Source organism: Haematobia irritans, chromosome 1, assembly GCF_050003625.1.
Source record: "Haematobia irritans isolate KBUSLIRL chromosome 1, ASM5000362v1, whole genome shotgun sequence".
In the NCBI taxonomy this organism is placed as follows: domain Eukaryota; kingdom Metazoa; phylum Arthropoda; class Insecta; order Diptera; family Muscidae; genus Haematobia; species Haematobia irritans.
Window position 1 is genome coordinate 202,576,755 of NC_134397.1, and position 17,557 is coordinate 202,594,311.

At 33.6% G+C, this 17,557-nt stretch overlaps 1 protein-coding gene across 1 annotated transcript in view; it reads left to right on the top strand.

Moving 5' to 3' along the window:
• Window positions 1–17,557, top strand: part of Ppcs (phosphopantothenoylcysteine synthetase) — a 90,827-nt gene that overhangs the window by 4,026 nt on the left and 69,244 nt on the right. The window contains exon 2 of the mRNA XM_075292585.1: window positions 9,597–10,337. Coding sequence (XP_075148700.1) covers window positions 10,212–10,337 — 126 coding nt within the window. The 5' untranslated portion in view covers window positions 9,597–10,211. The remainder of the gene's footprint in view (window positions 1–9,596; window positions 10,338–17,557) is intronic.

Below are 17,557 nucleotides of genomic sequence, written 5' to 3' on the forward strand. Positions count from 1 at the left end.
TCCCCCTAGTTCCGATATTCGGAATCGCAAGAATTTAGTTTTCTTATAAAGAAGAGAATTGTGATATTCCTACATAAAAAAGATATATATATATATATATATATATATATATATATATATATATATATATATATTATATATATATATATGTATATATATATATATTATATATATATATTATATATATATATATATATTATATATATATATATATATATATATATATATTATATATATATATATATATATTATATATATATATATATATATATATAATATATATATATATATATATATATATATATATATATATATATATATATATATATTATATATATATATATATATATAATATATATATATATATAATATATATATATATATATATATATATATCTTTTTTATGTAGGAATATCACAATTCTCTTCTTTATAAGAAAACTAAATTCTTGCGATTCCGAATATCGGAACTAGGGGGATTATGTTGGGGTTGTAAATGCGTTCTTTACGCCATCGGAAAATATTGTTTTCGTACCGCTTTGAAAACGCTGTTAAATGGAATCGATACACAATATTATCAGTTTGGGCCCATCGTGTATGAACCGTTCACAACACATTTTCAAAGCTTTTCCGATGGTATTTTTTCTGACTGGGTAGGTCATGTTACTTTTGGTATAGGGGCTGTTCCTGACGCAGTTTCACTAGAGATTGTAAAATTCGGAAAAATATATCTTTCCACATTTCGACATTTTGAAGATATGAAAAAAAACTATTTTTTTTATGGCAAATTTGATTTTTGAACGTTTTAAATGCTGGAAATGTCGACTTTTCAGCAAAAAATATATTCACCCCGTTCCTACTTTGCCTTTTCAATTTTATTAGATAGAAAGTAGTCTTTCGATTCCCGCTTCCTCTTCAATTTTTTCGATTTTGTTTAATATAACAAGTCGATAATGATGATCGTGTATAGACCTTCCTACTTTTTCTTCACTCCATAAATAATTTGTTGTGTTAAAATAGTTTTTATAATTGTTCACCAGAAAAAATATATTTTATATGCAATTTGTGTACTTATTATGATCGTTTAGTATAATCAATTTTCTAAAAAATTTCTAGTAGTATTGCTATGGTATTGTAATTGTAACTGTCTTAGGGTCTGATCGACTATGTTACGTTCATGCAGAAAATAAATTAAATTAAAAGTCCATTAGTTAAGATTGAAGATTACCCAGAGTCGACTCAGATTTTTTGTATAGAATATGAATTAGTCGAAAAGTAAATTTTCCATAATTTAAACAAGTCGTCCATTGTAATACATCGGAAGGTTCCCTTCTTATTTATTTTTTTCCCGCCCTTCCGACCGTGAGGGCCTCGTCCCCATGACGTAGGGACAGCGTACACACCATGATCCGGACCATGGGAGAGGGATTTGGCCAGCTACAGAGAAGGACTCATCAGCCGGATTATCAATGAGACCATTTATTTTGGTGATATTGCCGCATCGGAACGTCGAAAATCCAACAACATTTTCGGCAGTTAAATATCCCTACCTCTACTACCGATGCCAATTCTTAATATTGATTTTTCTTAAGTGGTGTATATGACAGTATCAGTTCAGTTCTTAATTAACTTCTTTCAGTTCTGTATTGTCGCAGCGAATAAAAATAATTTCTCGTACACCATGGTAACGCAAAGGCTCCGTATTACTCTGCCAATCTATAGTTTTGTTGCATCTACGTTGCTTGCTTATAAAGTGATATCTTTGATTTTCAATTTATTTTTGTTTGGTAATTGCGTAACAAACTATTTATTTATTAAATTTATTTCTATGGATAAGATAAAAAATAATACCGTTATTGAAAACTCTAGATATATAAAATATTTAGATATATAAAATATTAACAAGAGATGACATCTGTAATGACCCTTCTCTTATCAAATACTATACCTTATGTGCGGTTGCTACCTATAATGCCGGCCTTGCTCAGGGCAATGTGGGTGTTCTTGCTCATAAGGTATAGATTTCGGTCAGTTACCATAAATTAATAAAAATTTGGTAGCTCTAGAAAAAAATTTCCATATTAAAACAATAAATGAAATTGCCATATTAAAACAATAAATGAAGAAAGTTATTCGTATTCGAACAATTTTACAAATAAGCAAAGAAAGTAGCCCCGTATTCTCTGTGGAGGAAAATTTTGCGGTTTTTGTACCCTCCACCATAGGATGGGGGGGTATATTAACTTTGTCATTCCGTTTGTAACACATCGAAATATTGCTCTACGACCCCATAAAATATATATATTCTGGGTCGTGGTGAAATTCTGAGTCGATCTGAGCATGTCCGTCCGTCTGTTGAAATCACGCTAACTTCCGAACGAAACAAGCTATCGACTTGAAACTTGGCACAAGTAGTTGTTATTGATGTAGGTCGGATGGTATTGCAAATGGGCCATATCGGTCCACTTTTACGTATAGCCCCCATATAAATGGACCCCCAAATTTGGCTTGCGAGGCCTCTAAGAGAAGCAAATTTCATCCGATCCGGCTGAAATTTGGTCCATGGTGTTAGTATATGGTATCTAACAACCATGCAAAAATTGGTCCACATCGGTCCATAATTATGTATAGCCCCCACATAAACCGATCCCCCGCTTTGGCTTGCGAGGCCTCTAAGAGAAGCAAATTTCATCCGATCCGGCTGAAATTTGGTACATGGTGTTAGTATATGGTCTCTAACAACCATGTAAAAATTGATCCACATCGGTTCATAATTATATATAGCCCCCATATAAACCGATCACCAGATTTGACCTCCGGAGCCTCTTGGAAGACCAAAATTCATCTGATTCAGTTGAAATTTGGTACGTGGTGTTAATATATGGCCTGAAACTCCCATGCAAAAATTGGTCGAAATCGGTCCATAATTATATATAGACCCCATATAAACCGATCCCCAGATTTGACCTCCAGAGACCCTTGGAAGAGCAAAATTCTTCCCATTCGGTTGAAATTTGGTACGTGATGTTAGTATATGGTACCCAACAACCATGCAGGAATTGGTTCCTATCAGCCCATAATTATATATAGCTCCCATATAAACCGATCCCCAGATTTGACCTCCGGTGCCTTTTGGAGAAGCACAATTCATCCGATCTGCTTGAAATTTGGTACGTGGTGATCGTATATGATATTTAACAACCATGCCAAAAGTGGTCCATATCAGTCCATAATCATATATAGCCCCATATAAACCGATCCCGAGATTTGGTTTTGGAGCCTCTTGGAGGAGCAAAATTTCATCCGAGTGAGTAGAAATTTGGTAAATTGTGCTAGTATATGGTCATTAACAACCATGCCTAACTAGGTCGATATCGGTCTATAGTTATATATATCCCTCAGATAAATCGATTTCCAATCACACAAACATTGGTCCATATCAAGTTCATAATTGTATATAGCCCCCATATACACTGAAAAAATATTGTCGTGAGGTCAAATATTTCATGTCTTTAAAATACGAATACAAATTTTGCTTAGCATAGAAGACGCATTTCTATAAAATAAAGTTATTTTACTTGTCCAAAAGTCGATAGACTTTTCAATGAAGTCGTATTGTCCTTATAATTAAGTGATTTGACTTAAAAATGGGTATCTTAACATGAAAGAAAAAAAATTATAGGCTAAGGTCAACTTGACTTTAATAATTCAGAAAAATTCTTTAAATTTAATGAAATTGTCTTTAAATTTGTTGTCTTTTTGCATCTCGACTACAAAGCAAAAAATCGTTCAAATATAGGACATGTTTTTCAAAACTTTATTTTAAAGAAGTTTTTTACTTGAAACATAGCATAATTTCTACTGGAAGTCGAGTCCTAATTTGGAAAATAAAGTTGTCGTTAACTCGTTTTTAAAGGACTTTGATAGCATATGAAGAAAAAAAGCTGAGAAAGCGAAAAATTAAAATTTGCTTCCTAGAGGCAAGTACACAAAACCTAAATTTAAAAGAGAATTGTGTCTTAAAAGTATCCTTACTTGTATTCTCCGCTTCTTTGGCTCGGAATCAATACCAAATTTTTTAAAGTAAAGACAAAATCTTTGGAACCGAGTATGCTTTTTTTCAGTGTAAGCGACCCCCATATTTCAATTCTGGCTCTCTACATACCGTGCAAAAAGTCCATATCGATTCGTAATTATTTGTAGACTTAACTATACATAACTTTTTTGTCTAATATATACCACGTATGGACTAACTCGCAATTTAGAAAACGATGTTAAGAAGTTTTAAGATACCACAACCCAAGTATTTCGATTGTGGATGACAGTCTTTCGTAGAAGTTTCTACGCAGTCCATGGTGGAGGGTACATAAGATTCGGCCTGTCCGAACTTACGGCCGTATATACTTGTTATGAGTTTACAAACTGCACAATTTTTCTCAACAGAGAATACGGTGCTTTATTTAAGGGGTTATTTACGAAAGCAAGGTATATACGCTAAATAAGTCATTGACTAGAGCACCAATCAAAAAGTGGATATATCTCGCAAAAGTGAAACTATTTTGAAATTTTAGCCAATTTAACACTTTTTGTCTCCATTTAAATCAATACTAAGTATTTTCACTCAAAAAACTATGGTCATATGAATTGCTACCTTATATATCTAAATTATAATAAATATTTATATATCCATATGGGCTTAGGCTAACAGACATGGAAAATAAACTTGAATTGTTAATGGAAATGATAGCATTGACAAAGAGAATATTTGAAATTCCCAAGCGTTTTGTTTCTCTCCTTTCAACCTCCTAGCAACCTTTCCAAAGGAATCTTACTCGTAATAGTGTAGAACATTTCTTTGTGTACAATAATATTCGAATGTGATGTGTATTTTGAATGTACACATTCACACATGGAATTCTACTCTGAGTAGGCGGTTATTATATCCTTACAGAAAGGAGAAAGATTGCAAAAGAAGCTTCATTTAATTGGGAACGGAACACAAAACTATGCCAAATACATTTGCTAGATATTTGTCACTTTATTGTTGGTATAACGTAGCCACAAATGTTTTCTATTTCATGTGCCGCAATGTGGCTTCCTGGGTATGTCCTATATATAAGTATTGCTTAGTGCGACATGACCAGCTATTGTCCAGAGTCCTTGCCCTTTCCGAATAACTATATATATATTCGTTTTGTTTGAATGTTGTGTTACATGATTGTCGTAATTGTGCTGTAAATACACTTGAATACACTTGAATACCATGAATTATTCATTGGTTTGTTTTATTTTTATATCTCTTGCTTGTTCTTTCCGTCCATATCGCCCGCATGCATCTTTGTCAAATTAGTTAAAGGTTCCTCCTTTCGCAAGTATCATTTGCAATCCTTTATTTTTCCCACTTCAATAAGCTATGGGGACAAATAAATAAACTATCTATGTATCTACTCTGTTCATGGTTTCTTGTAGTAGTTGATGAAATGCTATTTTTATCTTCGTTTTTGAATTCGCTTTCTTGCTCTTCTTGATTGTAGTGAAATAACTAATTTGCATAGTAAGGGTGGTGCCTTTGCTCTAGACCATACAGTTCCTGACATTTGAACAGGCTGTGTTCGAAATACCAATATAGGCCTCCAGTGTAAAAATGCATGAATGATAAACGCATTTTCTGATTTCAAATACGATACAGGGTAGGTTAATTTTGTCCTAAACCAACATTTTATTCGCGATATTTATTTATTTTTTATATTTTTAATACTGCTAATTTATAGTTAGGCTGGGGAGCCGACAAATTGAATACTGTTACAAAAAATTTGTTAAGAGTGCAGAAAAAAGAAAACAACTTATAATGTATTTTGGTACTTGATTTTATTTAAATCATTTAAGTTAGATATATTATAATTTTAATTAGTTATTTTTATATTCAGTTAAGAATTTTGTTTTGTATTCAGGTATTCTTGCTAAGTAATATATATATTGGCCTATGAAAGGCTTTGTATTACTAATTGTTAAATAAATGAAATGAAATGAAATATCCAATAGATGTGTTATGATATAGTATTACTATATACTTTCCGACTTAATCTAATAAAAACTGACCTAAAGGACCTCTCCAAAATTTTTAAAATTTAGAGACAAGTGGGACGACTTGCCTTTAATAGACAATATACTGAATTTCTATACTCCTTCAGTTGCAATCCCTTTTAATAAAAGAGGGTTTTGCCTGAGTACAATCCTGATAGTTTGGCCAATATATCTAAAGGCAATAAGGAAATGTGTAACCGTAATACCATTCGCTGAATTTTTATAAGGCGAATCGATAGCCGGCTTTTTGTCCGAAGGTCAAGCCGAATTTTTTTTAAAGATGTAATTAAATCAATTTCTAGCACTTTACTTTAATATGGGCTAAACAAAAGTAAAAAATCACTTCGACTTTTACACTAATCACTTAACTGAAAAAAAAATTCAGCAGTTCCTAACTGTCGTATGGAATATATTGAGAATATGATCGATATGTCCATAATACGATTTAAAAGTACGTTAGCTATTAGATCTTCATGAAAATGGGGTTTAATCAGTTAAGAAAATAATTGAAAATATTTACGTTTTTATTTGTTATTTTTATTAAATACTTATTTATTTTTTCTATTATTATTATTTTTTTTTTAAATTTCTTGTATAATATCATCTTGTTAACTAGCAATCAACTAGACTCACATACTGTAATTATAAGATTATTAATATCTTGTTGTATGTGAATCTCGAAAATTTAATAAATTAAAATATTAATAAACCAACCAAAAAAATTGATTAAATTGAAAAAATATTTCCAAATAACTATATATCTGATATAGCCGATATTTGGTGCCACGTTATCTCAAATAATGTACATCAGACTTTTCATTTTTTATACCCACCACCATAGAATGGTGACGGGGGTATAATAAGTTTGTCATTCCGTTACCAACATCGAAATATCGATTTCCGACTATATAAAGTATATATATTCTTGATCAGGGAGAAATGAATAAATAATAAAGTCTAAGACGATATAAGCATGCCTGTCTGTCTGTCTGTTGTAATCACGCTACAGTCTTCAGTAATGGAGCTATCGTCCTGAAATTAGGCACAGATTCGTCTTTAGTCTTCACGCAGGCCAAGTTCGAAGTTGGCCTATATCGGTCCAGGTTTTGATATAGCTCCCATATAAACTGATCGCCCGATTTGGGGTCTTGGGCTTATAGAAACCGTAGTTTTTATCCAATTTGCCTGAAATTGAAAATCTTGTGGTATTCTAGGGCCATGAAGAGGTGTGCCGAAAATGGTGATTATCGGACCATGTTTTGGTATAGCCCCCATATAGACCGATCTACCAATTTTACTTCTTGGGCTTCTAGAATCTGTAGTTTTTACCAAATTTACTTGTAATTTGAAATCTAGAGGTATTCTACGGCCATAAAGAGGTGTGCCGAATATCGTGATTATCGGACCCTGTTTTGATATAGTCCCCATATAGACCGATCTCCTGATTTTATTTCTTGGGCTTTAAGAATCCGTAGTTTCTATCCAATTTGCCTGCAATTGGAAATCTAGAGGTATTCTAGAACCATAAAGAGGTGTGCGGAAAGTGGTGATTCTTGGGCTTCTAAAATCTGTAGTTTTTACCAAATTTACTTGTAATTTGAAATCTAGAGGTATTCTAGGACCATAAAGAGGTGTGCCGAATATATTGTGTATCGGTATAGTTTTTGATATAGCCCCCTTATAAAGCAGCCCTCCGATTTGGGGACTAGATTCTAGAACTACAATTAGATGTGATTGTGTGTGTCCCTCCATGTTTTTGCCCTAGCCCCCATTTGGTATAGCCTCCATATAAATCGATTTCAGATCTTGAGGGTACAGAAGGTGCACTGATGACCTCGTAATCATTTAAATCATTGGGGTAAACATCTACAGATTTTAGATTTCAAATCAAGGCGGTATTTCATCATTTTCTTGCACACTTACAAGATATGTTTATGATTCCTCTAAAACTCAAACAAAAATGATTCTTATAAATTCAGAATCTAATATAGTCTTCATAGGTAAAATCTTTAAATTTATCTTCGAGAAGTGTACCAGTTGAATTACTCTGTTTGGGAGAATATCTGTCATCAAATCCCCCTGGCGTTTCAAAGCAAACTATAATATTTGATTCATGGTGGTCGGTATTTAAGATTCGGCCCGGAACGAACTAACTGCTGTATATACTTGTTTTTTTTTTTTTTAATTTTGGATTTATGTTCTGGCCAATATCTACCACTGGTATTTTGTCTGGTCAATTCACCAAAAGTGGATTCCCAGATATGAACGATCCAATATCAGAGCTATATAGCCGATATCTGGTGACGCTATGTCTCAAATACTGTACATGAGACTTTTGATATTTTCATTTTGGTATTTGGTCCTCGGCATACCACTATTTTTGCAAGAAACACAAAAACTAACTTTAAAAAAATGTGCTATGCAGATGTTGTTTTTTAACATCTTTTATATTATATATTTTTTTTCAGAGGAATCGGTGTACTTGTGCATTTAAGAGTTAAATAGTCTATTGCTAAGTGTAGCGGAAGTGCAACGAAAATTTAGAGAAATTTAATATATGGTAGTTGAATTTCGCCACTATTCAGCCACTATTTTACTTTGTTGAATAGAAAAAATGAAATAATAGGCCCAGTTATAATTGATCTGGGCCGTAAAATAATCTTGGCATATTCTCAGTAAAGAACATTGATAGTGAAAGTATTAACCCTATAATGCCCCAATTTTTTTTTGTCAGCTAATTAAATATTCAGTGTTAACGATACAAAATCAAGAAAACAGCACAAGAAAAATTTATACCGTAAAGTTCGGTATATTCTGCAAAGCCTCTTGAACAGTTTTAAGTAAGTTTTCTTTTTATTTTACCCATTTTTGTTCGCTTAAGGTGTGTTTTACTAAAAGCTTCCTCATTTAACAAAGCCCGTCTAAAGGCGGGATTGGGCATTAGAGGGTTAATAATACAAATAATTTTTATTAAGTTTCTAACCCACTGTGCCAAAACCATCGAAATTACAAGGAAAAAGTTTTTATATAAGGATGTCGCCTGGCTATATCGAAGGCAACGAGTAGTGCGTATTACAATATTACTCTATGTACATATATATTTTATACTGCTAAGCACCAGTGACATGTTTTTCAAAATCAACATCATTTGCAATGTTTCCGTTTTTTCTCTTCCTGACAAGTTGGAGGAAATACGACATGAAACTATTCAATTAAGAAATGTATTTTGACGTATTTGCACTGAGTGTTTCATACTCTCCCTGATGGCTGGCAATAACATTCTGGGATTCAATTATAAATAACTCCTGCGTTATAGATTTTAATTACCTTAATTGATTTTTCAGTTTGTTTCTTATTATTTATAATCCAACTGTCCGTCAGTTTTCCAGTTACATGTTCATCCTTGCACCCACCCACTAACCTTCAATGTGTATTTATTAATCTATATTTCTTCCTAAGTTGCTGACAAATCTAATTATTGTTTTTTCTATTTTTCTTTCAATATCTTTGCAGTGAAACATAAGAGACCATTGAGAATTGAATATTGGCTGAGTAAGAAAACTATATCCGCCAGAGAATTAATCAATAAAAAAGTGTAATGACAGTTAAAATATCCGTATGGTCAAGTGGTACCTTTTTAAGTTATTTATTAAGATCCAAACAAGGAATTTCAACGATAAGAATATCCAAGTAGTTTGTTAGCTGACAATATATTTTTTTTACAAAGGATACAGTTTATAAACTCTAGCAATAAGAGGAATAACTATCATAACCACCACAAGTGAAGATATTCAAAAAAGTTAAATAAATTAAATACCTTCCCATTGTCATTCGGGGGATATCTGTAAGGTCATTAAGAAGAAAGTATAAACATCCTGATGTATAAGAGTAACCTCTACCATATATTTTGAAATATTTCAAACGTTCCATTGCTTCTATTTATCCATTTTTAAGAAGCTGATATCATTTTTTATACAAAACGACGACAATATCGTTATCAGACACAATAGCACTATCACCAAAAGCGAAAGCAGCAACATCATTGGAATAGTCGTTTTTATCGACATAATTTTTTGCAACATTGAACCACAGCAGCAGTAGCATCAATATACGTACATCATCGCCATCATGTCAAACTGGGAGGAATTCTATAATACCCATCTGCCCCCAACAGATTTTGAGGATAATCGTTCACTTTTGAAGGAATTTTGTGAACGACACAATCAACTGCAAAACAGAATCGTCCTTGTAACAGTAAGTTTGTTTTTTCTATAGTTACATCATCTATTCTTTTTAAGTTTTTGTTTTGTTTTTTGAGTTGTATCATATTTTATGTTTATTACAAATTTTATCTTTAATGTAGACTGTAGTGATGTGGTCAAGGATTGGTAATTTTCAATTTAGTTAATTAAAGAGTGTATGATGGGTGGTATTATAGCTTTATCTAATGAAGGTTCGGTTAACTCTTTGAAGACCTTATGTGCATGTAGCAAAAACCAAAATGTATATAGGCTTCATATATATGACAATAATAGTTTATATTTTTTAATTTCACTATGTGCCATTTGTTACAAAAATGAAACTAGAGCCAGGATAGAATCATTGATATTTTAGAATTTTTCCTTTTGTTTTCCATAAATCTTACATTTTCGAACATTCAACGAACCATAAATTTACATTTATACTATTTCTCAAATTTTGAATATGTAGACTTTTCGATTTATTGAAAATTCGTCTATTAGATTTTTCCAAGACGGTCCCACCTAAAACATTTTTTTAAATTTAACCTTAAGCCGATATTTTAATTTTTACAAGTATTGAAAATCGAAAATAATAAAATTCAATTAGTCGAAATTGATGATTACAAGAAGTGGAAGGGAAAATATGATAAGTGGAAAATTAGTAAGAGGACTTGACTATCCTTATTACTATCCCTTCATTAAGACTGCTCTAACTGGAAGATATCGATTCCATTGTGCTAGAACTCCTCTCTTAACAGGTTGGCTGATAAATCCCCGATCTAACAAAGAAAAACACATTTTTTTGTCAAAATTCGTTTTTATTATTCAACATAGCACCCTTCAAGAGCGATATAACGATTATAACGACCTTCCAATTTTTTGGTACCATTTTTGTAGTACTCCTTCGGTTTTGCCTCAAAATAGGCCTCAGTTTCGGCGATCCATTGCAACCAAATTTTTTCCCTGCGAGCATCCTTTGGGCCAGATCTGGAGAATACGGTGGGTGGGGAAGCAATTTGAAGCCCAATTCATGAATTTTTGCCATCGTTCTCAATGACTTGTGGCACGGTGCGTTGTCTTTGTGGAACAACACTTTTTATACCCTTCACCACTACTGTGGTACAGGGTATAATAAGTTTGTGCATTTGTATGTAACGCCAAGAAATAGTGGTCATAGACCCATCTTTTAGTATACCGATCGGCTTAGAATTAAATTCTGAGTCGATTTAGCGATGTCCGTCTGTCTGTCTGTCTGTCCGTCCGTCTGTCTGTATATGTAATTTTGTGCACAAAGTACAGCTCGCAATTTAAGTCCGATTGTCCTCAAATTTGGCATAGGGCCGTTTCTTGGGACTGAGACAATCGCTATTGGTTTTGGAAAAAATCGGTTCAGATTTAGATATAGCTGCCATATATATTTATCCCCGACTCAGCCGACTGTCGATTGGACTCAGGAGTGTAGTGATGGAGCCATGTTTCATCCATTGTCACATATCGACGGAAAAACTCGGGTGTAGTACGAGTTAACAGCTGCAAACACCGCTCAGAATCATCAACACGTTGTTGTTTTTGGTTAAATGTAAGCTCGCGCGGCACCCATTTTGCACAGAGCTTCCGCATATTCAAATATTGATGAATGATATGACCAACACGTTCCTTTGATATCTTTAAGGCCTCTGCTATCTCGATCAACTTCATTTTACGGTCGTTCAAAATCATTTTGTTGATTTTTTTGATGTTTTCGTCGGTAACCACCTCTTTCGGGTGTCCACTGCGTTCACCATCCGTGCTCATTTCACCACACTTGTATTTTGCTACCAATCAATTATTGTTGATTTCCCTGGGGCAGAGTCCGGAAACTCATTATCAAGCCAAGTTTTTGCTTCCACCGTAGGTTAGGTTAGGTTAGGTTATGTGGCAGCCCGATGTATCAGGCTCACTTAGACTATTCAGTCCATTGTGATAACACAGTGTTCAACTTCTCACTTATCACTGAGTGCTGCCCGATTCCATGTTAAGCTCAATGACAAGGGACCTCCTTTTTATAGCCGAGTCCGAACGGCGTTCCACATTCCAGTGAAACCACTTAGAGAAGCTTTGAAACCCTCAGAAATGTCACCAGCATTACTGAGGTGGGATAATCCACACCTGAAAATCTTTTTGGTGTTCGGTCGTAGCAGGAATCGAACCCACGACCTTGTGCAAGGCGGGCATGCTAACCATTGCACCACGGTGGAAAATTCCTTCCACCGTATTTCTTCCCTTCAGAAAACAGTATTTTATCAAAACACGAAAATCCTTTTTTTTCCATTTTTTTCACAATAACAAAAGTTGCTTCACAAAAGACGCTCTATCTCACCAACTAATTGACTTACAGACGTCAATCATTTGAGGGTTGGTACTATATAAAAATAATATGCATTTAAGTCTAACGACGCCATCTATGTGTCAGATCGGGGACTTATCAGCCAACCTGTTATTAATGGGTTATATTTAACTCCGGTGTTACGTTAACCGAAACCAGAAGAGGCGATATATAATGGAAGTTGGTGCACTTTCGGAATCGTTACCGTTACTCATGGGGCCACCGTAGTGTAATGGTTAGCATGCCCACCTTGCATACACAAGGTCGTGGGTTCGAACCCAGCTTCGACCAAACATCAACGAGTTTTTCAGCGGGGGATTATCCGACCTCAGTAATGCTGGTGAATAGTCTAAGTGAGCCTGAAATATCGGGCTGCCACTATACCTAACCTACCGTTACTCATGCTGAATAAGTGACAGAAAACCCCATACTTTTGTAGCATTTTATATAACATATATGACATATATAACATATATAACAGTATGACTTTTGGTAACAAATGTTGCTCTATATGCTACCGTAGTGCAATGGTTAGCATGCGCGCCTTGCATCGCCGTGGGTTCAACCCCAGTTTCGACCGAACACCAAAAAGTTTTCCAGCGGTTGATTTCCCTCTTTAGTAATGCTGGTGACATTTCAGAGTTTCTCTAGGTAGTTTTACTGCAATGTAGAACGCCGTTCGGACTCGTTTATAAAAAAGAGATCTCTTGTCATTGAGCTAAACATGGAATATGACAGCACTCAGTGATAAGAGCACAATGGACTGAATTGTCTAAGTGAGCCTGACATATCGAGCTGCCACTATTCCTAACCCAACCTGTTATACAATCGCTTGGTTTAATTCGGCATCATGAACCTACCCCCATAGCGCCAAAGGATGTCTGGTACCTTTTTAATCAATTCTGTTCAGGGCACCGCTTATAAGTTCATAGAAAAGCCGATAAACTTACACCCAGAGAGGGAATATGATCACCTCAAACATGTTTCAAGAGCAAAATGTTATTTTTGGATTCTGTCGCAATCATGTTATTTTCTCGGAAATTGTGTTTCTGATTTCGGCAAACATTTTATGTTCGTCGAGAAATCCAAAAATAAAATTTTGCCCTTGCTCGTCATCATATTCCTTCTCTGTGTATATGTACGTTGATAATCGATTTTGGGTTGATTTAGGATAGAGATTTACGTATGTAGGGCGGGTAAGCTAAGCATTGCACCATGATATCTACCAAAGTAGATTAGTTCAGTTATGAAAGGATTGTTAAAGGGTCCTTATTTTTTGCTTGAAACCTCTATACTTGTATCATTATTTTTGTTTTTTGTTTTGTTTTTTCTTTTTTTTGTATTTTCTCACCATGGTACTATTTCGTATACCCTTAATTAATCCATTAACAAACGTTATATTATAATTATTAGCTTATTTAAAATTATAAAACATCAAACGATTTTCCTTTTTCGCAAAGAGTGGGAGGTATACCTTTTTAATTCGTTTTTGGTAGATCCTCTCTGTTACACATTTTGTTAGCCTCATTTCCAAGATTATTCAACTTTATGATAACGAAGTATTCCGTTGTTGCTTTTAATAATACCATTCATTCTCCTCTCTTATGAATATCCCACAAAAGAACCACTAATTTTATGAAGGTGACTGATGATATTTATGGATGATATCATATTGTTAATGCTGTCCCCGTGGCTAGTAATTAAAATATGAAATGAAATATGAAGTAATCATCACTTTTATATATTGCTGTGCAGCACTTTAATTATATTATTTGTTACCATGGAATTCCGTATAGGCCACGAAGTATGTAATGAAATGTGTCAATGTAAAAAATGGAATTTAAAACTATTTAAATTGTTTTCTATGAAAATTTTTTTAAAGAGATAGTGTGGCTCATACGAACATCCTCCACATACCAAGTTCCGGAATAATGTGTATTTTTAGACATTTCCTGTATCGACAAAGATTTTTCTATTGAATTCTATGTTTTCATTTTCCAAAGAAAATCTCTGCGAACAGATTAAAGAAAGCAAAATTCTAAAGGAGTAGTATTTTTTTTTATTGGCGTTTTGCAAAAAGTTATGTGTTTGCCAATTTAGGCGTGACATTGTTGGGTAGTTGTTTATAAACTTTTACGTGCCACCACTTCTGGTCTAGACAAAAACAAAAGAAACACTTTGGGATTACAATGGTATTTAAACATCCATTCTCTTGGCATAGCTTAATATTTTTATTTGTCTCATCATGCTAAAATATAATAGATATTTTATCACTCCGCCGTATATATGAGCTTGGCATTTCGTTCTTGTAATACAAAGAATTATTTATATGTTATATGAGCAAGCTTTGGAAACGGCTGAAACGATTTGCATGAAATTGTCCGAAAATATAAAGGATGATCATGTGGTGGAAACTGTATACCTGTTCTTTTTTATACACACCACCATTTTTATGAATTAATTTAAAATTTAAGAACATGAAAAAACAACCCAAAATCCAAAGTTGGGGATCATTTTACTACGATAGATTGGGGAGTTATTTAATGGAGCCTGCTCTCTGGACATAAACAATTTACCGTGTGACTATACACAGGTTAGCGGATATGTCACCCTGTATATAGTAAGCCCTATATAAAGCCCTACATTTTTGATTTTTTAAATAATGTCGGAAATTACATTAAATTGTAGAATCTGTTTAGATTTGTCCGAGTTGGCTATCTTTGGCACCAACTATGACTGGATTGAGATCCAGAGATTTTGGTGGTGGCCATTGTGCGCTAGAAATAAAGCGTGGAACGTCCTTTTTAACCCTCCGACGGTTGAGTCATCCGTTACGCTTATATGAAGTAAAAAGTCTCAATTGACCTTGCCCTCTTTGTATTTGAAAATATATGAAAATGCATTTTGAATTTTTTTTTTAAACGGTTCTAGATAAAATTTTGTTTGTTCACAAACTTCTCAATTTCCAATGCACTTATTGGAACTTAAATGGCTTTAGCCCAAGCTCATTTTTAAATATGTATTGCATTCAATCTCGCGATATGTTCAGATTACGAACATGCTCGCTTTACCACTACGCCATGTATTTGGATTAAATGTGGCCTTAACTTTTCGGATCATTTCTGGTGTTGTTACTGGTAACAAGCAATGATACGAGAAACAAAAGACTTATAGATATATACATGCTGGAGGTCTCTAATGATAACTACTTTTGATTTTCGAGATTTTTCAGGAGTGCTTCCAATAGTAATAGCACTGTCTTGAACTTGACTGCTTGAATTCCATAACGAACAACCTTATTTCTGAATGTAATAGATCAAAATATTTTTGCAAGCTTGTAAACAAAAAAAAAAAAAACTGACGCTGGAATAAATTGGTTAGCTGTTACAAGAGCTGTTTAGAAATGATAGTAAATTCAGTTTAAATTGCAATACATATCAGCTATATTGTATATGGTGACCTTAAATAGACATTATACCTGTTAATATCAACAAGTGAATCATATCTAATTTACCAGTTTTAGGGTGTTAGGATAATAATGGAATGTGCCATCTACTGTATTAGTTAGATTGTGGTAGGGATTTCTATTGAAAACAGTAAATTTGTAGACTAGATAGATGCAGGTAAAAAACATAACTACAGTCTCATCGCAAAATATCTCTTTATCAAATTCAAAACAAAAATGGTGCACATGCGTGTCTGCTCTGCTCTTTGGTTAATGGTGTCTCTTACCTCTTCCAGCCATATGTAGGATTAAATAAAAAGCCCTCGTCCAGAGAAACATAAAAATAAATATTTCGTTTCCCGCCTCTCTGTTGATTTGTTTACTACATTGCATTGTCTTCGCAATCATTGAAGACATAGAACACATATGAAGTGAAGAAATGCAACATAAACGACGTGGTGTCTAATTTTAGTCGAATGTTTGCCTGCGTGCTACCATACAGAAACTAAATAATGGCCCCTAGGTTTGCACATCACTGCTATGCCCAACCGGTCGTTGTATGTGGTAATTTTTTATGGTGGAGGACTATAGAGTCTTTAGTATAGAGTCTATACTAACGTCTGGTATAAATGCGTCTATACCATCGATGCAGTCATGTCATACTTCTTCTCTTACAGTGAGGAACAAATACTTTCATATATAATAGTATGACGGCAGTTTTATACTAGAGGTCTGCACAACTCCATTCCAGTTTTTGATGTATATGAACAACAAAAACTACGAATTACTTCTTTTTGTTACTCTCTTGCCTTCATTACCAGCGATTACAAATTCCTTTTTCGCTCTTATTCAAGTATACTCAGAACGATCACGTCGAGTACATTGCGAGAACAAAACTGCATAGAGTAAATATTGCACATGTACAACATTTAATTTGAGAAATAGAAACAACAGTTATTCTCCATTCTACACCCAGAAAAAAGTGCCTTCGAAACTAAAGGAAAAAATTTTCATCAATATAGTTTATCCATTTTATTTCCATTAAGGTAAATTTTTGTGAAAAATAATAAAATTTACTCGTTTCAGTAAAAAAATCCTAAACTGTAAGCAGTTAGGAATAGTTCATTAACTAGAATAAGGCATGGAATTTTACTCATACTATTTTCTTCGCTGGGTATAAGAATTTACTACTGAAAAAGAAAATTTTATTCACCGATAACAAAGCATTCGTAAAAATAAACAAAAAAAAAATAAACTAAAACCAAGTTTCCTCAAAATTAGTAAAATTTCTTATAAAATGATAATTGCGACTTCCTTTATAATAGAGTTTTTCATACATACGAACAACACTTGGCATAGAAAAATATTTTAGTTCATTCGTACTAAGAAGTATGCAATCCTTTCAAAACTTAAGGAAACACAC